This window comes from Miniopterus natalensis, chromosome 3 (genome assembly GCF_054644295.1).
Source record: "Miniopterus natalensis isolate mMinNat1 chromosome 3, mMinNat1.hap1, whole genome shotgun sequence".
NCBI classification, from domain to species: domain Eukaryota; kingdom Metazoa; phylum Chordata; class Mammalia; order Chiroptera; family Miniopteridae; genus Miniopterus; species Miniopterus natalensis.
In genome coordinates, this window is record NC_142083.1 from 2208736 (window position 1) to 2230468 (window position 21733).

The 21733-nt window shown below is 45.8% G+C and overlaps 1 protein-coding gene across 1 annotated transcript in view; it reads right to left on the minus strand.

Annotated features, from left to right (window-relative positions):
- Window positions 1-447: 447 nt before the first annotated feature.
- Window positions 448-21733, minus strand: part of NDUFS4 (NADH:ubiquinone oxidoreductase subunit S4) — a 71065-nt gene continuing 49779 nt past the window's right edge. The window contains exons 3-5 of the mRNA XM_087815257.1: window positions 19289-19461; window positions 16373-16446; window positions 448-664 (exon numbers count right to left, since the gene is read on the minus strand). Coding sequence (XP_087671383.1) covers window positions 561-664; window positions 16373-16446; window positions 19289-19461 — 351 coding nt within the window. The 3' untranslated portion in view covers window positions 448-560. The remainder of the gene's footprint in view (window positions 665-16372; window positions 16447-19288; window positions 19462-21733) is intronic.

The window sequence follows — 21733 nt, forward strand, 5'->3', positions numbered from 1 at the left end:
GTCTGAATTCTTTTCTCTTTATTTCTTGTATGTCTCTGGTAGATTGATTTAGGCTCAGAGAAGTTTAGAGAATATAAAGTTCTCATTCAAGAAGAGAACTCCAACAATAAGATTTGGATTTAGGTTCATCAGATTGCAATGCCATCAAGAATTTCTCTAACCATGACAAAACACAAGAATTCCCAGGACAGCATTTTAACAATGATGGCTGGTAGTTTATAAACACTACTGACTTGAGAATGGCTAATCCAAGCAAGGGCGAAACTTCAGTGTGGCAGCTGACCTCAAGCAATCCTTCTCAACAGATTTTAAGTACTTACATCTCCTAGAGGTATAACCACCTCAAATGTGATTATAATCACCTCTCTTCTCTCTATAGGAAACTGTTAACATGTTCAATTTGAGATATCAAAAAACATTTAAAATAAGCACCACGAAATGCACCTGTAGTTTAAAGATTGAGTTTATTAGGCGAGTAAGAGGTGTGCTATGCGTGGACTGTAAAAACCGCGCAGCTGACTCTGCTCATGGTCAGGTGCAGAGAAGCAGGCGGTGCCAGTCTATTTTGTGGACACTCTTGTTCTTTTGTTCCAAGAAAAGTTTGCGCCATAAGACTTGGACTTGGGTTTCGGAACCTTCCTCTCTTCAACGTCATAGCTCCACCCTACAAAACAAACACAGACTCACAGGACCAGAACTGCACAGTACACCCTAAGAACACAGTGAGCAGAGCTCATGTGCATAAATTTAATGTTCATTTATCATCAGGAGTACATGTCGACACATCTGAAATATAAATACTTACTTAGTAATTTGTTCCCTTGTAATCCTGTGACAAGAGGATTCATTGTCTGAGGATGATTTGCCATCTCTTAAATTAAAGGTGTAACTCACAGCTCGATTTCTCCCTGCTCAATATTCTTTGCTCAACTACTGATGGTTATGTATTATATAAAAATTTCCACTCCTCTGTGTGGTTTAACATGTGACTTTAATAACTGCACTGAGAAGCACTGACCAATATAAACTGTCCCACTGTTTTCCAAAAGCAGGAGCCTTTACACCAGTTTGGAGCTCACTCAAAGAGACACAGAAAAACATGTACATACCTATCGGTATAAGTCACAAGGTTGGAGGAGATTCCTGGTGCAGCTCCCTGGACTTTGATAGGCTACTGATTAAACTCAAAATGTTTTTCCACATTTGTTGTGAGGGCTATCAACACTGGAATCCCATGGAAGCACTTGACAATGCCCATTCTTAGGCCTGACCTAAGCCCACTGGATCAGAAACTGGTGGGAGCCCGGGACTCTGCACTGTAACTACTGACCCCAGGAGACTTCTATGCTCAGAAGTTTGAGAACCATTGGTCTAAACTTCTTTCCTCTTCTGAGAGGCCCTGTGCAGTGTTTTATAATTTTGAGAACTAGGTTATTTATGTCTATGTCTTCTGCTTTAAGTCCAGTTTTTCTGTTTTCTTGAGATATGGAGAACCACCAACCCTCCGCCTTGAACTTTGATTCAGTGACTCCTCTATCCCTAGTCCACGCAACCTCTGTACTTTCCAAGTTTGCACATAAGACGTGGACTTGGGTTATGAGCACTTTGTAAGACCCATTCTCCATCCCTGCAGTTCACCCTTCTTTGTAGAACTTTCTTCAAACACTCATCCTGAGACAGCTGACTCATGGCTGAATGATGCAGTCATGTGCAAAGTGTCCGAAATGAACACTAGGTAGCCTGATTAAAAAGCTCCTTCATCTCGTGAACTGTCATGAGGTCTAGCGCTTCACGGAGACTCTAGCATTTGCTGCCATGAAGCCTGCGTTTCAACAGCCCCTCAGAATTCAATTTTGCCACAAACGTGAAGTCTGTGAAACTCAGATCATCAAAGCACACTGCCCATCTCAGTGTCCAAATGGGAAAGAATCGATAATGCCACTGCTAGCACTCCTCTCCACTTGCTGCAGGAAATGGGTAAGCAGGAACGCAAATGAAACAAATTACTAAAAAATACAAATTAAACATCAGAATCTAGGAGAGAAAATAGTGACTTAACTCACTTGGTTCACATAACCTTATCTTCAGAGTAGAGAAGATGCTCTCAGTACCCGCTGACCCATGAAAACAAACAAAATCACAAAGCTGTATCTTGCGTTAGGAGGATCGGAATAAAGTAAGTACACTGACAAGTGGTTATTAGCACTTCAAAAAATTTACTAAAGGGCCTAAGAAAAGCACCTGCTCCTCGGGCCGTCAGGAGGGTAAACGGCTAATTCCTGAGAAGTGCTTGGGGAGCCCCCGCACTTAGTCCACTCAGGTCTGCGGGAAAGGCGCTGGCCCACAGCTTCAGGGGCTGCTCTGCTCCCTTCCCAGCCCGGGAGGCAGGGCAGCAGGGGGCCGGGAGGCGGCGCTGGGCGGCGCGGGCGCGGGCTCCCCACACGCCCTGAGCCCGGTGAGCCGGCGGAGGTGCTGAGCTACGGTTTCTCCCTCAGGTCTGACTTGTGGCGTCCTCACAACACACCTCCACGCGAAGCGTTAGTGTCGACAGCACTGGATCACACTGGAAGCCATTCGCCTGAATCTGCGACGCTTTGGGGCTAGGTGGGTGCGGCTGGGCGCAGGTGTTAACTATGGGGGCGTCGGTAAGCACGTCAGCACAGGGAGCGGGCCTGACACCCTGGCTCGGGCATGAACTTCTCGGGCGCTCCGTCAACAGCGCTGCCGGCCGCGGAAGCGCCCCCCGGGGGCCGGTGAACTGCAAGGGCGCGTAAGCGCATTCACGGAGCGCAACAGCCGTGCTCGCCGCCGCCCCGCCAGGGCGCCGGAGGGAAACGCGGGCAAAGCGGAGCACCCCCCGGGCGGCCGGGAGGGAAACCCGCGAGCGTGGGCTACAGCCGCCGGGAGCCACGCCACGGCTGAGCACCGGCGCCCAGGCTGCGGCGACCCGGACAGCCCGCGGGCCGGGAGCCTTCCCCGGGTCGCTGCGGGGCCGCGCGGGGGCTCGGCAGGCCCGTCCCTGCCCCACGGCCTGCGCCGCGCTGAGCGCTCCGCGGTTTCGCCGGCTCTGCAGCTGGCGTCCCGGCGGCCGCGCTGTGCAGACCCGTCTCCCGCTCCGTCGGGGGAACCGCGCCGAGGGAGACGAGCACGCAGCCCGCAGCCCGCGGGGCCGGGCCGGCCGGGTCCGAGCCGGGCGCCCTGGGGCCTGGCGCCGGCCCCTGGAAGAGACCCGCCCGCCCGGCGGCCGCCTCCCCGGCTCCTGTTCCCCTGACACCTGCGGGCGGCTGGCGGCCGCCGGGCGGGCGGGAGGGGCGGCGGCCAGGGCGTGTCCGGGGCACGGCCGCGCTGGGCTGCCCGACCCGCGGCTCCGGCGGCCTGTGTCCCGCTGCAGCCCGGCCTCGTGCGACAGACACCGCGGACGGACGGGGGAGCGCGGCGCCCGCGCGTCTCGCACACGCACCGAGGCCACGTTCTCGGCGCAGGGCTCCCCGTCCTTCAGCCCCGGGGGGCGGGGGCTGTCTTCCCGAGCGGGGCGCGGCCCCACCAGCCCCGGCTCCGCGCAGCCCCGCGGCCGCCCCGCGCGTCGGGGGACCGGCCGGAGCAGACAGAGGCCCCGGCCGGGCCCAGCACCGCGAGGGGGGCGCGGGCAGCCTCCGCAGGGGCGCTCCCGGCCCGACCCCACACGCAGCGCGGCCCGGGGCGGGGGGTCCTGCCCGAGCGCCCGGAGCCCTCCCCTGGGCTCCGTGCTGGCGGCCCCGCTCGGCGCCGGTCCCACGAAGAGCACGCGGCCCACGGGCGCCGGCCTGCCCGAGCTGCGGACCCACGGCGGGCCCGGGGGCCGGACCTCAGGGCGGCCTCCTCAGCACCGAGGGATGCCTGCCGCTGTCCCCGCGCGCGCCGCTGTCCCCTCGTGGGCGCCGCTGTCCCCTCGCGGGAGCCGCTGTCCCCTCGCGGGAGCCGCTGTCCCCTCGCGCGCGCCGCTGTCCCCTCGCGGGAGCCGCTGTCCCCTCGCGCGCGCCGCTGTCCCCTCGCGGGAGCCGCTGTCCCCTCGCGGGAGCAGTTGTCCCTCGCGCGCCGGCCGGGGGCGGGCCGGGGCCAGGCGGCGGCGCAGGCGGGACCCCACTGCCCTCCGGCTGCACGCGGGGCACACGCTCAAAACGCCATGGGGGGGGCAGGACAGCAGCCTTTCAGGGACTTCACTTCAAAACCCCTTTACTTTGAAGTTCCCACGTACCTAACTAATATCTGGGGTGCGGCAGGGTGCGGTTCAGAAAGCCCTAAAAGTATCTTAGATCTTGTTTTAGAAAACAAATGGAGAGAGACTGCTCTGGAGGCACTGGCAAAGCCACTCTTTCCACAACAATTACATGAAATGATTCAGACAAGCAAGGAGCTGATCATAACATCTCACACGAGCCGCGGCCGCCACACCTCGCACAGGCGTCTTTGATGGGACAGTTACCATCCACCTTAAATTCAATCTTTCCCAGTGCAGCTGCAAAACGAGATTAATATTATTTCCAAATCAGTAATTAGAACCACGTTACTCAGAATTTGCCACAAAACAAACTGGTTTGTGTTCCAAAAGTACATCTGCAATGCAGTCAACAGAAATTCGAAACACATTTTTGTAGAGAAAAAACTATACAACACGGATGGGTGTCCAAAACCCACAGACGGGCCTGGGTGTGGTGTGTACACGGCCCGGACCCGCTACCCAGAGCACAGCCGGGGCCTCAACCAGCACCATGGAGAACACGGTCCCCACCAGATTTCTTGGTCGCCCAGCAGTGAACCCCCAGGAGCTCCCCCTCCCCCAGGAGCCCTAGCGGTCAAGGTGAACGTTTGCCTGGCCGCGGACTGGCAGAAACTTCTGGAGGAAAGCCTGGTGCCTCCACAGGAGACAAGGCGCTCTGCAGCACACCCGGCCTCAGCCCTGTTCCTTGTTACTCCGCAGCTCTGTGAGCTGTAGGCACACGTACAGCAATCTTCACTATTTGCAGAGTTGGTATCTCTGAATCCAACCACTCACTAAAATTTATTTGCAAGCCCAAATATTTACTATGCTTCCGTGGTCCTTCAGACATGGAGAGATCAGGGACAATTTGTCACCCAGCACATGTCCCCAGCCGAGGTCAAGCAAGGTCACGCTCTGCCTCTGTCTCACCTCTCCTACTGTAAACAAGGGTCTTTTCATGGTCTACTTTTGGCCACATTATGTCATTTCTGTGCTTCTTGCTGGGGATGGCGCTGTTTAAATGGCCCCCAGGTGTAGTGCTTTCTAGTGTCCTGAGAGCAGGAGGGCTGGGACGTGCTCCTGTGTGTCAGATACGCTTCATTCCCACACAAGTTACAGGCTGCTGGCTGTGAGTTCAGAAACAGAAACACATAAAAAAGCGTACTGATGGTTGGACAAAATATTGTGATCCAAGGCTCACAGGCATGTAACCGTGTATTTTCCTACGAGCAGTATTTCAGCATTCACTATCTTAGTGTTTATGGTGCTTTTACACAATATAACTATTATGAATGACAGGAATTGATAGATGCATAAATTCTAATTGATAGAAGTATAAATTCTGCCCTGTCTGGTAACTCTCCCCTCCCCAAACCCCAAAAAACCAGTTTTGTTTCCATTTGTAACTCATCTAAACATTTCTTTAAGTCTATATAAATTTGGGCTGTACTGACTTTCCCTATGAACTGGTTATAACATCTGTCTGGCTCCCTTATTTCATGTATTAGTCCTGATTTTATTTCGGGAAACACTTTTAGAATGGTTGTGGTGGCTCCACTGAGAGGCCTCTAACAGGCCACCAGCCAGCACCAGGCGACCTCCACAGAAGTGGTGCCCTGGTTCTGAGGCCCAGGCACGTCTTCTCTTGGCTCCCAGAGGTAAGCACACGAGGACTTTGCTGACTGTCTGTTTTTCTAATTTTAATTCTGCTCTCCACTACTCTTGGGAATTGGTTTTACAGTCTGATTATTTGATGATTCCTTTAAATAGACTAATGGTTTTAGAGACTCATTCTCTGTTGGGTGAGGGAAAAAACAGAACATCTGGTTTGTTCATCTTTTCTATTTGAGCCCAAATAAATGAGGAATTTCACTCACTGAGAGGAGAAGGTTCTCTAGCATGGACCAGTGGGTTTCATAAGTCTGCTTACTCATCAGTCCATGGCTAAAATCTTGGAATTAAAGTTACAAGCTCTATGTGACTATATGTCCATCTATAGGTCTGTTAATTCGGAAAGGACTTTGCCTCTTACTATGTGTGTAGGTAATATTTTGCTACCTCCAGATGTTACTAATGAATTATATTATAAAATCTCTTTAAGGGGCTCTGTTCTGTGCTTAAATAAATGGATTATTTCTAAAATTCTCTAAAAACAAGGAAACTGAATTTCTAATACTTCTAATGTTCTGTAATTAGAAAGTATCCTTATAGGGCCTAAGAAACATTTAAGAATTCAAGTTCAGATGACACAGGTAAATCTTTGGCAAACATGACAAATTCAATAATTTTGGTTTAATAAAAATAGCTACATTTTCTCTAATGTATCAGTTTAAATACAAGCATTGATTTTTATTCTACTTAAATATATTCTTTCTAAACTTATACAAGTCTACTGATCAAACAAGCTAGCATTACTTCTGTTTAATGTTTACAGTCCTGAAAAATATAAATTTGTGTTTATCCAAAATTATTCATTATTCTGACAGTTGTATTTTGACAGAATTATGATTTGTAGTATGTCACCATGAAACTGATTTCCAAGATTTTGGGTCATTTAAAACCTTAGCTATTAATGGATAGTATCAGATATATAAGACTATACAGCACTGATGACTAAGCAAGATGTTAAGGTTATGTACTTTGCTTCCCATCTTTATATGCCACAGAGAGGCTGCATCTTTGGGTTTGCTGACGGACACGTTCATTTTCCCATGTGGAGAAGCTGGACTATAAAGAATGCACGAGGCTGCAGATAGTGTGTCTCGTGTACTTACGAGTTTTGCTGATCTACTAAAATGCTGGTATGTAAATTTTCAATGATCTCTGTTTTCTCTATGAAATCAAAGTAACCTTGGTTAAAAGACATAACTAATCTAATTAATCTATATAAATCGGACTCTACCAGCAACAGCAATGGCAAGGGGGGATAACGTCACATGTAAGGGAATGGAATGTGTTTTGTCTACGAAGGAAAAATAGCAAGGTCGTCAAGTAAAATGACTGCCTCTCCCAGAGTGAGACAGACTCACGAAGGACAAATCCTGAAAGGATAGAGAAAGTTACGTCTGATTTGCAAAGAGGAAATTTTATTTGTCTTAGATTACAGAAAAGTCTGAAAAGCTATGAAATGTTAAAATCTTAGCAAAGTTGGGTCAGTTTTGATGGGCTTGTTTCACTAGCTGATTGCTGGTTGCTTTCACCTACATGAAGGATTGCTCTGTCTGTCTGTCTGCCTAGACTGAAGGTCCTGAGGCCTATTGGAACAGCCCTATGTCCTGCATGCTAACTGTAAGTCCTTGGTGACTTATGTAAGAGTTGAGGTTCTGCCCTGGCCGGGCAGCTCAGTTGGTTAGGGAATGGCCCCCATACGTCAAGGTTTCAGGTTCGATCCCTGGTCAGGGCACATACAAGAATCAACCAATGATGTGTAAATAAGTGGAACAACACATCAATGTTTCTCGCTGTCTCTCAAATCAATTATTTTAAAAGAGAGCTCAGGTTCTTAACAGTCATAATACCATCAAGGTTTATGTGTAAGTTTCACTGTCACTTGACGTGAGCAGCCGCACCGTTTCTTGGACATCTATGACCCTGTTCCTACCCCAACTATTCAAATCTGCTGACAGCTTTTCATGTCTGTCTCCCCCAATCACACCCTAAAGGTAAAATAAAACATTCAGAATATCTTTGCACCTAAAACTATCTTTGAGATTCCCCAGAGGGTCTCTGGAAAGCCACAGGGATGGATTCCGTCAACCTTATAAAGAGGGGGGTGCTAGAAGTAATCAACTTACTGGACACATGGCTGATAAGCTTCATGGGAGGAGCTGTCCAGTCGGAAGGGAGGCCTCACCGTCCCGAGGTTAACTCCGTGGGTAAAACGCTAACACAAGCGTTTCGGAAACTGGGTGCTATGAGCTAAGTACAAGGATGTATCAGTGCCCTACTGTCCATGACACATTTTAGATGTCAGAGCCGTGGTGCCGCTGTGCCTGGCATTAGACAACAGGGTAGGCTATCAGTCACTTTTTCAGTTATTTTAAAAAATATTAACTTGGCTGCATCTTTACTTCTTTAGTTTGGATCCTATATCTTCTAGGCCAGTACATGTTAATAAGGGGAATAATCATCACTTATTGATGCAGTTTCGCTTTTATTTAAGTATATTTAGTATACAATATTATATTAGCTTTATTAGTTTCAAGTGTATGATATTGTGATTAAAAATATTTATATCTTACAATGTGATAACCCCACTAATTCTAGTCATCTATCACCAAGTAAACTTACCACATATTATGGACTACATTCCCCTTCACCTTTTCCCCCCTTTCCCCAATACCCCTCCCCGCCGGCAGCCATCCCTTTGGTCTCTGTTTTTGTTTGTTTGCTTTGTTTGTTTTTAGCTCCCACATATAAATGAAACAGATAATTGTCTTTCTCTGACTCATTTCACTTAACATAATATCCTCTAGGTTCATCCACGTTGTCTCAGATGGCAAGGTTTCGGTCTTTTTTAGTGCTGGGTAACGTTCCACTGTATACATATACCACATCTTTTTGTTAATCCCCACCCAAGGATATTTTTCCACTGAAACTTTCAGAGAGCATGGAAGGGAGGGGTGGAGGGAGGGAAGGAGGGGAAAAGGGAGAGAGGGAGAGCGAGAGAGAGGAGCATCGATGAGAGAGACACATTGATTGGTTGCTCCCTGCACACACCCTGACTGGGGCTGGGGATCGAACCTGCAACCCAAGTAAGTGCCCTTGAGCAGGAATTGAACCTGAGAACCTTCGGTGCACAGGCTGGCGCACTAACCACTGAGCCACCAGCCAGGGCTATATAGCATCTTCTTTATCCATTAACCTATCAACAGATACCTAGGTTACTTCCCTATCTTGGCTGCTATAAAAATGCTGCAGTGGACACGGTGCATACATCTTTTTGAGTTAGTGTTTTCATTTTCTTCAGATAAATGCCCAGAAGTGAAGTAGATCTAGTTTTCTGAGGCATTTCCACACTGGTTGCACCAATTTACACCCTCCAACACTTGTTGTTTGTTGACTTTTTGATAGCAGCCTTCTGACTGGGGCGAGGTTACGAGTTTTACTAACACACAGGTGTTCAGGACCTACTCACACTTACCGAGTCTCTTCTCTCGGTCCTCGATATGCTTTTGGAATTGCAATACTACATGTTTGGCACATTCATGGTACATTATGTCTCAGGGTTATCATGTCACATCTCAAGATTTTTTCCTCTGTAAAGATTATGTTCATCCATTTTTGTAAATTAGACGACATCCACTGTCTTCTCTGAATAGGCTTAAAGGACTGTTTACAGATATCCTGTCTGCGTTTTGGAATGACTTGCATTATTACGCTCGTATGCATTTCACTTCCGAAGTCTATTATTAATGTCAACTGTAGCCATTGTTAGTCTTCTCTCCTTCATGGACAGGTCTGCTTTCCTCTGACGCTTTCCTGAAAGCTCCTGCAATTAGCTGCAGGCGAGAGCTCTGTCTTACAAAGGAGCCCTGGGGAGCCCCAGGGGAGGACTTCATTAGGGACCTTGATACAGGCTCCTAGGGCCCACAGTGAGGGTCTGGACTTTCAGGCTGCGGCTGCGAAGCAGTCAGACATCCAGTGGGACCGGAATGAACTACACAGGACGGAATGACTGACCAGGGATGACTGTGGTTTTTGTTTGGAATATTTTTGATAAGGTTTTAAAGTTCTATTTTCTGGACATATAATAAAGTCCTTCATCTTTCTTCTTGGGGTAGTTATAATTCATTACAACTTAGTAAAATCTGCTTTGTAAACTAAGATTTATATAATCTGTAAATGATACCTCACTTTCCCTACACCTCGGCTACCTATTTTAGCAACATTGTTGAATATTCCTACTTTTATGGTAACACAGTTATTTGTAAGTGTTTGGTAACGGTGTGTACACCATTTTATTAGAGCATAACTGGGAACAAGAGTTATGCAACCAGAGCCCTAACAGAAGGACATATTTTGAGAACGATGCTCATTTAATCAGAGAGGAACTAAAGCTAGCCTCCCAGAGCCAAAGCGTACAAAGTCCTTCTAGGGGAAAGTGGCCTGGCACCGGGCTTATAAAGTCCCCTCAGGCAGTAAGGAACCTCAGGATATTGGGGGACTCTGAGGGAGAAGGAATTTGCTCAAATTAGCATGTACCACAGGGGAAATCTAGTGGCAAGTTATAGGCTTGGTTTTCTAGTCTCAAGAGGCATTGAAAAGTCCAATTTGAGATTCCTTATGAAAATTTTCAGCCAAGCAAACTTAAGAAAACCTATGTGGTAAAGGGGAGCAGAATATGTCACCCCAAAATATGCCCCTTTGGCCTAAGGATTGCCTTGGGCTGCCTTTTTTTTTTTTTTTTAAATATATTTTTATTGATTTGAGAGAGAGGAAAGGAGAGGGAGAGAGAGAGAGATAGAAACATCAATGATGAGAGAGTCATTGACCAGCTGCCTAGCCTGCAACCCGGGCATGTGCCCTGACCGGGAATCGAACCCCGATCGCCTGGATCTTAGGTCGGCGCTCAACCACTGAGCCACGCCCGGCCGGGCAGGGCTGCTTATTTTTAAGAAACAGTGAACAGAGAAAAACCTCTGGGAGCTGAGTGAATGTGGCCCTTTTGTGAGACATCGAAGTCTGCATTTGTGAGGGTTGCACACGCTGAACCAGAAGACCAGAGGCAGACTAGATCTCTAGAAATCTCAGCCAGGACTGAAATCTGCACAACCTCGCGCCTGTTTACAGTGCCCGGGACCTCCCTTAACTCACCCCCCCACACACCACCTTTTGTCTTCAGCTGGAGACAGATGAGGGCCAGGGCCATTCTACGGAGTTACTCAGGTTCCCCGTCTCCCACTTAAACGGGGCGTATGTGTTACCACACTTCTGTCTGTTACCTCACATTGTGCTTTTTATTGCGGCAGCATGGGGATCTGTCTCGGCAAAGAACCCAGAATGGTAGAAGGAAAATTACTTTTCCTCCCCTGCAGTGGGATGGGGGAGGGAAATATTTCCCAGTTCTTCTGAGTTCCTCTGGCTAGTTTAAGAATTAAATGGACATGAGACAGATTCACAGGAGGAAATGGCTGGAGCTACCACTTAAATAGCATCTTTAGCTAAGACAGTAGAAGATCTGGGGGGGGTCATTCAGGGGCGGTGACAGTAAACGAGGGTAAGGTTGTTGCTCAGGTTTAAGTCGTTTCTCAAGAGTGGGCCTCGTCCAGTTACAGAGAGGGACACGCCCTTACAAAGGTAAATGTCTGAAAGGAAAACTTCCACGTAGTCTCCAGAGCTGCTCCCATATTTGATGTTTCTTAATGTTAACCAACCCAAAATAATTCTTATGGCAGAAAGACATATTTGGGGGTGACAAAATACAGTGGCAAATTAGCACTCTTGCCACATCTACATAAATCATCGGGCCAAACAGTAGCCCAATTTTATTTTGGGATCATGGATTTCTGAGGTTTTTTTAATCAAAAAGGGAGGAGGGACACAGAACAAATTTTGTCTCCATGGAAAACTGATCTTCTCCAACCTGACCTTACCTGTTACCAGGTCGTAGCTCAATTCCCTGTCTTTTGGCTCTTCCATAACTTTCTAAGTTGTACAACCGACAGATATGCAAGTATGCCCGGTGCCTTACTGGTTAGCGATTTAATTGCCTCCCTCTCCAACCCCAATTCTGTCTCCATGTGCATTTCTTTTTTCTACATTCAGCATTCCTTTTTCCACGTAAATCTGTGCTGTTTTGACTTATACTTTGTACTGGCTGTGCCATCTACCCAGTTACTTTACAACACACGAGTAAACTAAATCCTTCCACACAGATGTTGTATCTGTAGGAGAGTATGACTCTTATCTTCATTTAAAAGTTGTCTTGCCCGGCCGGGCGTGGCTCAGCGGTTGAGCGTCGATCTGGGATCTAGGCGATAGGGGTTCGATTCCCAGTCAGGGCACATGCCCGGCTGCGGGCTCGATCAATGACTCTCTCATCATTGATGTTTCTGTCTCTCTCTCCCTCTTTCCTCTCTCTGAAAGCAATAAAAATATATTTAAAAAAAAAGAAAAAAAAAGTTGTCTTAACATATACATGGGTGTGAGGTACCCTCATTCGAAGGTGTAAATTAGGTGGAAGCCCAGGCCTTGCTGGGGAGTCCACCTCTGGGTACCTGTAAATCCTGCCTGCAACCCCAATGATCTGCTCATCTCCCTGGATCAGGCCTGGCCAGTCTACTTCCCCCTCCGGTGACTGCGAGGTGGGTCCGCCCTACAGGCTGCTGGAACAGAGTGCGGTTTCATAGCTACCCTCGGTCCTGCTATTCTTGAAAGAAACTCTCCATTTTGAGGATTTCAAAGAGTTTTAACAGCTTACAATGAAAAAACTGGGGGGGGGGGGTGTAAAAGAGAATACCTGAGACAATCACAAGGTTTCTGATCGGATCAAACAGAGAGGGGTGGGGAGGCGTTTCTGGTTCATGAGCATGTAAATGGTATGGGTCCTAGCCTTTTACCACTGAAACTCTCTACGGTTATCTCCCAGCTCCTCTCTCAAACATGCAGCACCCCACCCTGGACCCCATCTTCAAACAGCAGAAAAAACCAAGTGGTGAGAAAGGTGGGTCTTTTCATTCCACAAAGATCTAAAAGTAAGATGCATCTACAGTTCAGGGGATAACACTTCTTTTAAAAATATGTTTTAATAACTTTTTCAGAGAGAGAGTGAGAGGGGGACAGAGGGAAACATCGATGGGTTGCCTCCGGTACGCACCCAACCGGGGATCGATGGAACCTGCCACCTGTTTCCTTGAACTGCAGCATGGGGTAACGGCTCCTGCTTCATGCAGTAGTGGTTAGAGGAGAGGGCGAGTACTCAGCACGTGTCTAGCTCATAACTCCGCACTTACGAATTCGGCTTTTGTGGTGACGATGTTCACTACCTGGGTCTGAACGTGATGAGAATGTTGTCAGGGGAGAGCCTGAGTCTGAAGGCTCGTGCTGTAGAGAGCAACACACCCTCACATCGAGGGAAATGGTCCCCACCTTTTTTATTTCTTGGCCATTTACAAGTAAGGGAAACGAAAGGTAGGGTTTTCATTTTCACAACAGTCCCCCAGTAAACAATTCTTTTTGTGTGTGTGGCAGTTTTACCCTAACCTCCTGTTTCAAGATGCTACTGAAAGGCAAACATTTAATGCTCATAAATGGATACCCGTTGCCAAATTTTACTATCCAACACAGAGTCCTCTATATCAACAATCCCCCCAAATACATAATGAATAAGGCACTGGGCTAGACAGGGGCCAAGAAATAAAGATATATATGCGCTGGTCCACAGGCTGTGCACCACGGTTACTGAGCATTACGGACTCCACTCCTCATTTCGAAGCAGGGAGTATGTTTATCAAAGGCTGAGCACAGCGGAGCACCAGCGGGCCAGCTCCCTGTGAGGCAGACAGTAGTGGAGGAGCACCCAGGTACCGGCCTCTTCCCCCACGAGTCTAATATACTAGTGCTTCTGAAAACTTCCTGAGGCCTTAGCTGACAGACACTGGTTCACCCAACATTCAACAGCACCACCACCGCAACATGGTGTGGGGCGTGAGGGGAGGAGAGATCTATGCACATGCCCTTCCATTAGCCACTTGTACCAGAGAGCCAATCAGAGCGGAAGGGATGCCAGGCAACGAAAAGATCCCCCTGCCCCACGATTCTGTGTCATTCGCTGGTGTTTGTTTAGAATTACCGCTGCCATAACTACAGAAACAGGACTCGGCTGCTTAAGGATACATAATGCTAAACACTAGATAAATGTGGCAGGGCACAAACACTAGAGTGAGTGCAAGCAAGGGTGAAATAGTCACAGAGGACTTGCCCAGGAGATGAGAGTGGCTCCCATTCTTGAGGAGAGAAATATACTTTAGAAGGTCAGTACTTTCACCAGATGTGAGTGTCCATTACACAGGCTCTGTGCTCAGTCCTGGGGACAAAGTGGTGGCTTAGACAGATACGACTCCTGCTGCCTTGGACAGTGAAACTCCTGATACACTGCTAGGCTGGAGTTGTGTAAGGTACGGTCCACTCTGCTTTTCCAAGTTACACTGTCCATCGGCTGTGAGAATGTTCCTCAATTTTCTCTCCTGGGGATACAGACACCGGACTGGAAAAGCACCTGGTTTGAAAAGCGGCAGAGGCTAGTTCATACCACAACTCATATGACAACTGCCGCCATGTGCCCCTATGACCACTCAGGGAGACACTGACCAGAGATTTAACAGTTCAATTAGATTTCCTGTTATTAAACTCACAGACTGCAAATGAAGACTTTTAAAGGAGTCCCACATAAAATATGGCAGCCTACAAATATGGCCAACATCATGGATGAGCTCTAGTCAGTGAAGGGACATGATCACAGGGCCCCAATATTCCACTTGAGCCTGTAGGTGGCTCTAAGCTGAAGGCCACCCTGCCCGGCAGAGACAGAAACACGTCCACCTCTCCCTCAGCCACCTAAAGACTCCAGACAGGTGGCTCAATGCAGAAAAAGAGCTGCCTACCAGCAGAAATAACTTTTATCTGAATGACCTCCCTACAGGGCACAAAGAACACCTGCTCTTGGCGTCCTGTCACCTGCCCCCACCCCCCCAGCCCCAGCCCTGCCCCGGGCCCCAAGCCTGCAGCCGTGTACGACGTTTGAGCTAGTTTTCCTCCTGTTACTCTTTTCTTACGTCTGTTTTATTATTAGGACCTGCAAAGGCAGACAGAATATTTTTCTCCCCAGCAACAGTTTAATAAAGAGAACAATGTTAAATTTAAATCAAAGTAATGTTTAAAGACTATGAGCATTTCTGAGAACAGTTACGCAAGTAAAGAAACTTCAGCCTGGCTGGTGTGTTTGGTGGGTAGTGTCGGGCTGTGGACTAAAGGGTCCCAGGTTCAGTTCAGCTGCAGGCTCAATTCCCGGCCCTGGTCTGGGGACCCGCAGGAGGCAACTAACCAACATGTCTCTCTCACAGCCATGTCTCTCTCTCCCACTCTCTGAAAATCAACGGAAACAATATCCTCAGGTGAGGATTAAAGTAAATTAATTAATTAATTAATTAAATATTTTCACATTTGCCAAAAATAGTTCTATTGAGGAATTCCACTTATGTAATTTTTTAAAGTTTTTGTAAGTCCCCTACTGATAGGATAAATGGATGTACTGCTATATAGCTACTTAACTATGTTCTAAGCACTTTATTTACTTCTACTTAACTCATTCAGTCCTCTCAGCAGTTCCCACCATATAAAAGATGTCAGGCGCTCACCACAAACGGAGCTGACAGGACTGGGAGCTGCTCTGGGTGGATGGGTGCGTGAGAGGCTCGGACATACTGGCCACTACTGTGGACTTTATAACACTGTGCACGAGACGATCAAGTGGGAACACGGCAATGAAAACTATTTTGAAATAACTGAAGAGCTATTAGGTAGAATAACAGACATGGGGGGCTTTGACTCAAAATAATAAAGAAAATAATAAAGGGGTGTCAAAACGGGAAGGTTCAATGAGAGTTTAACACCAAATGTTAGAGATTTTGCAGAGGGGCTCATAAGCAGGGCAGGAGTTGGACGACTAGGTTTATTTCCTGCCTTACTTCAGATCAGAGCAGTCTAGCTGTCCCATGCTTTGTGGGAACTCTGTTTTAGATTTTTTTTGGTGGTAAAATTCTATTTTTTTAAAAATATATCTTTATTGATTTCAGAGAGAGGAAGGGAGAGGGAAAGAGAGATAGACAGAAACATCAATGATGAGAAGGTCATTGGTCGGCTGCCTCCTGCACGCCCCCGACTGGGGATGGAGCCCACAACCCGGGCATGTGCCCTGACCGGGAATCAAACCCTGATCGCCTGGATCCTAGGTCGACGCTCAACCGCTGAGTCACGCCCGACCAGGCTTGGTGGTAAAATTCTTAAAACCACTGGACTAGGTACACTGAAAAATTTCTCTCAACTCAAACTCTAAATCCTGACTGGTTTTGATTAATATTAAGAACATAAACTCATTTTATTTGTTAAAGCCAAACAGAAACAGACCAAACATACCATTTTTTTCTGCGAAGGCAACTGCATCTTCTTTAGTACTAAAGGTTAGAACCAAGTTGGACAAGGGATCAGCCCTGTAAAAAACAATTTTTTTACAGGATTTAACATTAAGTTTTGGCTGGAAAAACAATATTTAAAATAACGTAAAATGTTTAGACTATAAACAGTTGCTATAATATCAAACAAGTACAGTACTGATGAAGTATCTTATTTCAAGTAAACCATTTAAAACTGTTAACTGTTTGACATCAGATTGCTAACTCCTCTAAGTGTAACCTGTATGTTTTGAAGGGGACCAAAAAGTTTCACCACCCCTGAAACCATGTTTTTGGGATATTGATTTTAAGCTGGTTATTATAAAACAATGACTCAGAAAGCAGCTCTGACCCTCTTCCTGCTCTGCCCAGGAGACAGGTGGAAAGGCCTGCCGCAGGGAGGACATTCTGGACATCTGCATTAGCCCAATTCAACGAGGGTGGCAGATGGGGGGCTCTATATAGGCCCCGGTGGCTCACTCCTTCTGGGCCACCTGAAGGAACTTGCCTGCCATGTTTGGTTCACTCTTCCTGTAAATTATCCATTTTCACAGCTGAAATCTATGGTCCTGTTCTCCCTTTTCTCATTTGTCCAAAATGACATATGTGCCCTATCTTGTCTCACTGTCTTTGGAATTTTCATGCTTACATGAATTCCTCGTGTGCACGTATTAAAATTTGACTTTCTCCTATGAATCTGACTCTGTTAATCTGATTATTAGCCCAGCTGGAGGAACTTGGAAAGTGGGAGAAAAGAAAGTTTTTTAAGTCCCCACATCTCTCCCGAGCTTCACCTGTTCCTCCCACTTGGGAAGCAGAGGGAGAGCAAGGCCTCAGCACCCAGAGGTCCCCCCAGCTGCACCTCACGGTGCACCGTGAGTGCTGATCTTTTCCAGAAGTCTTCTGTACCCTACCCTCCAACTGTACACCTCTCTCTTCCCAGTCTGTACTCAACACAGTTTGTGCCTATATTTTTAGATTTTATTTGTTGAATTCTTTTACTGAGATTCCAATTTGGGTAATGGCAGATTCACCTGCCTAATGATAAGTTCTGGACAAAACAACTGCAGGAGTCAGAGAGTGACCAAAAACAGGGAAGAACGGAGGATTCAACCTTGGAAAGAAGAAACCACCCTGGAGTAGATCAAAGTTTATATACTTTCCCCTAAAGGTGTTCTCCAGTCCAGATGGATAGGAGCACAAAGAACTCAAGCAGAAGAAAAGCCAGTCCTATCAGGTCTGGGATGGTGTTCAGGATTGCCAGAGCAGCTGGAAATGTAGGGATGAAGCAGTGAGAAAGAGGGGTGCACAGGGCAGGGAGCCCCCCACCTGCACAGGAATAAGCAAGGCTCTAAAACAACTGCTGAGAAGGCTGAAAGAACCAAGCAGAGATTTCAGCAGCTGTCTCCCTGCTCCAGGGGAGAGTGAATCTGGAGTCCCAGTTAGAAGCGGGACTTGGGAAACACCTGAGCTTTCCATCAGAGCCTCAGGAAGGCCTTCTTATTTTTACCACTACGCTCCAGGACTAAGACCAAGGGTAAGACTGGGGCAGACCCACCCTCAGAATGCAAAAAAACACATCCTCTACCATTGCCATCAATAATTTAACTGTCTGCTAGAACAAAACTCATCACATTGCCACTGCTATCCACTAGATAAGCATAAGGACTAGAGAATCAACAGGTTATTGTTACTTTTTAATATAAACGGGTTTCATTATTAACTGATAACTGATATTTCGGGATTTACTGGCATATTAACAAGCCGTGCATTCACCAAAAGATCTGTACAAGAACCTCCATTTTAGTATTATGCATAGCAGCCCCAACTGAAAACTAACCAAATGCCATCAGGAAATAGTGCAATGGATGAATCCTGCGTAAAGATGGACACGTTAAAATCTCACGCAACTTAAGAAAAGGTCATCATAACATTCCAACCACTGCACATTGACAAACTGTTCCTTATAAATTTCGTTAGTCTTACAAATGTGATTTACAACAACACTCCATATATTACATAAACTATAAGATATAAAGATGCAAAATACCTAAAAAATTGTCTATACGTCATCTTGCCAAGTAAAATGTAATTCTATTTAAATTGCAATGCAGAAGATGTTTTTAACAAAAATTCTCCCAGGTACATCAACAGGAAAGAATGTTCTGTATCACACTTTTCTAAAATGAGACAATTTAAACCAGTAACTCTTTACCTGGAGACTGGACACATGTAATATTCTAGGAATCTTAGTGAGAACGACGCTTTCCAGCTTACCTGGCTGTATCTCTGGCAGCAGCTTCTTTTACTCAGCTAGAGGCAGTCCTGCTACCTAACCTGTGGGCCACATTCCACAGTGGAGACTTAGGTCACTGATTTCACTGGCCCACAGAATTTATAACTACTTCATCCCAGTGCACTGCACATTTATTAATCACAAATCCAGGAGCCTACAAGCTTCCTTCAAAACCTCTAATATATCATCTCATCTAGCCACCTCCTCTGACAAACAAAAACATACTTTATGAAGTTTTATTTTAATTTAAAAATAAGTGAAGTGTTAGTGATTATTAACACTACTTACGTAGTGTACCTTAATGTGCACAGCTTGGGGACGTACTAACAGTGCTCACATGTCAGCCGTTTTTATCCAATAAACTACTCTGAGAACAACTGTTCCTATGGTAGATTTTGCTGGGCCAACCTCACATGAATGTTAAATATGTATATTATATATAAATATATGACCATGTCATAGAACGCAGTGATGTCTACACAAAAAGCACTGTACATGAAGAAGTTTTAAAATCAGCATGTCTAGAAGGAAAATCTAGATGGAAAAAGAGCTGGGAAGCTATTCAGGTGAAACCCAGGTACTCACGTGGATGCCCAGCCCATCAGAGGGTTTTCCCAACGCTCCCTGGTGTCGAACTCCAGCTTCCACTTCTTGGTGTTGTTCACCCCAGACTGCATGTTGTTGCGAGCCGGGACAAAGATCCTGACCTTCCTGGTTTTGATGTGCTCCTCGGGGACGCCAGTTAAAGTGGTGATGTCCTGCAGAAAAGAGAGCAGACACATTCCAGCAACCAACAGACGCTTGAATGCTGCTTTCTGTGTTCACACAATTCTGTTTGGATTCATTTGTACACTGAGTTTTGTTTAAAGCTTCCTGGCTTATTTCACTACTCTGCTATTTTACACTATAAACTGCTGCCTTCATTTACAAAAGAAATACTGGGGGATATAGGGTGCAGTGGAAAAGGATCCATAAAACATTTTTAGGTAACTTCTGAAGAGTGTGCTGGTGGAAGAGCCCATAGTCAGCAGACTCTTATTTCATGAGTGGTGCAACTGGTCAGCACAGAAAGAATGTGAAGGTATATCAACAGTAAGGGCTATTGAAAATGACTAAATTTTAAATAAAAAACTCTATTACCTATGGTTTCTCTATCAAACTGACTACAACAAGGCATTCCATTCAGAGGAAGGCTTCAACCTTTTTGCAAAGAATTAAAATCAATTAACAATTCTAATTAGCATTTTGATTTATCTGCCTTTGGTGAAACCTGCTAAAAAGTAAATGATATATCCAATCTATTTCCAAAGGTAAGCTAAAAAAGTGTACAATTTTGTAGAAATGTGATATAAAAACAATGGTAACATACTTGGCTCTTTTTTATAATTCTATCCAGTATCGAATGCTCAACTAATGAGTGCATACAATTCTGATGCCCCAGGTTAGATATATTTATGAAATTACAGTAGCAGAGAGGACACAAAACAATAACATAATTCAGACCGTAGGTCTCCATTTAGTAATAAACACTTCGGTTTATCAAAGTTCACAGCAGAGCCAACCACATCATTGAAGCATTTTAAGTCATGCTTTGCTTGCTGATGTACGTGTTAAATACCTGGTTAAGACTTCCAGTCAGTATGCTGGAGTAGGAAAACGCAACACTCACTTCCTCCACAAATGCATCAAAATTACAACGAAATTACAGAACAGCTGTCGCTGAGAACCACCTGAAAGCTGGCTGAACAGAAACCCTTTAATAGGGCTACACAGAAGCCACGTGGAGAGGGGTAGGAGGGGCGGAGAGGCGGAACAGGCAGGTCCCACAGGCACAGTGTGGTGATTAAGAATTGGGAGGGTTCTCTTGGCTGCAGAGATTCCCTGAGGAGGGAGGGACGCCAGGAATTCTACTTCTGGGTGTTTATCCGAAGAAACCCAAAACAGCAATTCAACAAGATATATGCAGCCCTGTGTGTCCATCGCAGCATTATTTACAACAGCCAAGATATGGAAGTAACCTAAGTGTCCATCAATAGACAGGTAAGGAAGAAGTGGTATATATAATGTAGTATTACTTGGCCATAAAAAAAATGAAATCTTGCTATTTGTGACAATATAGATAGACCTAGAGGATATTTTCCAAAATGAAATAAGTCAGACATAGACAAACACCATATGATTCATATGATTTCACTTATATGTGGAATCTAAAATACAAAATAAACAAAACAGAAAAAACTCATAAATACAGAGAACAAACTGATGGTAGCCAGATGGCAGAGAGTTTAGGGGAAGAGGTGAAGACAGTAAAGGGATTGAGAAGTTACAGGCTGGTACTTGTAAAAAGAGTGACGGGGCTATGAAGTACAGCTAAGGAATATAGTCAATAATATTGTAATAACTATGTACAGTATCAAAAGGGTACTAGACTTATTGGGGTGATCACTTTGTAAGATATATAAATGTATAATCACTATGTTGTACGCCTGAAACTATAATAATTATGTCAACTGTAATTGAAAAATTGAAAAATATTTTAAAAAAGAAATTGGTAAACATGTAGATAAACAGAATGTTGCCTGTAAAAAATTATTATAATAATGTCTAATTCATGGGGTTTTAAAACAATTAAGATGCTGTACAGCAGTAGTAAAATGAATGAATGAATGAATGAATGAATGAATGGAGTGAATGGTTAAAAAGAACAGTTTACATGAAAATGATTATACCAAACTTGTGAAAACCAGAAAATTGAACCCATTTTGCAAGTTTTAATTTCATTGTAATATAGCCTCTAATTCTAAAGGCGAATGCTTATTTGTAGTAGCACCCTAATTGATGCTACGGACCACAGAATTAGTATAAATGCCTAGCGCTGCAACATGTACTGGGAAAACAGTAAGGGTACTTCTGACTCAACTAGTCTTTCTACCCACAGCCTAACAACACAATTCTCTGAAGTTATTTTAGCTGACAGCCAATCCTCTGCTTAGCACAGTACCTTTCTACCTGCACCAATAATTAGGTGTG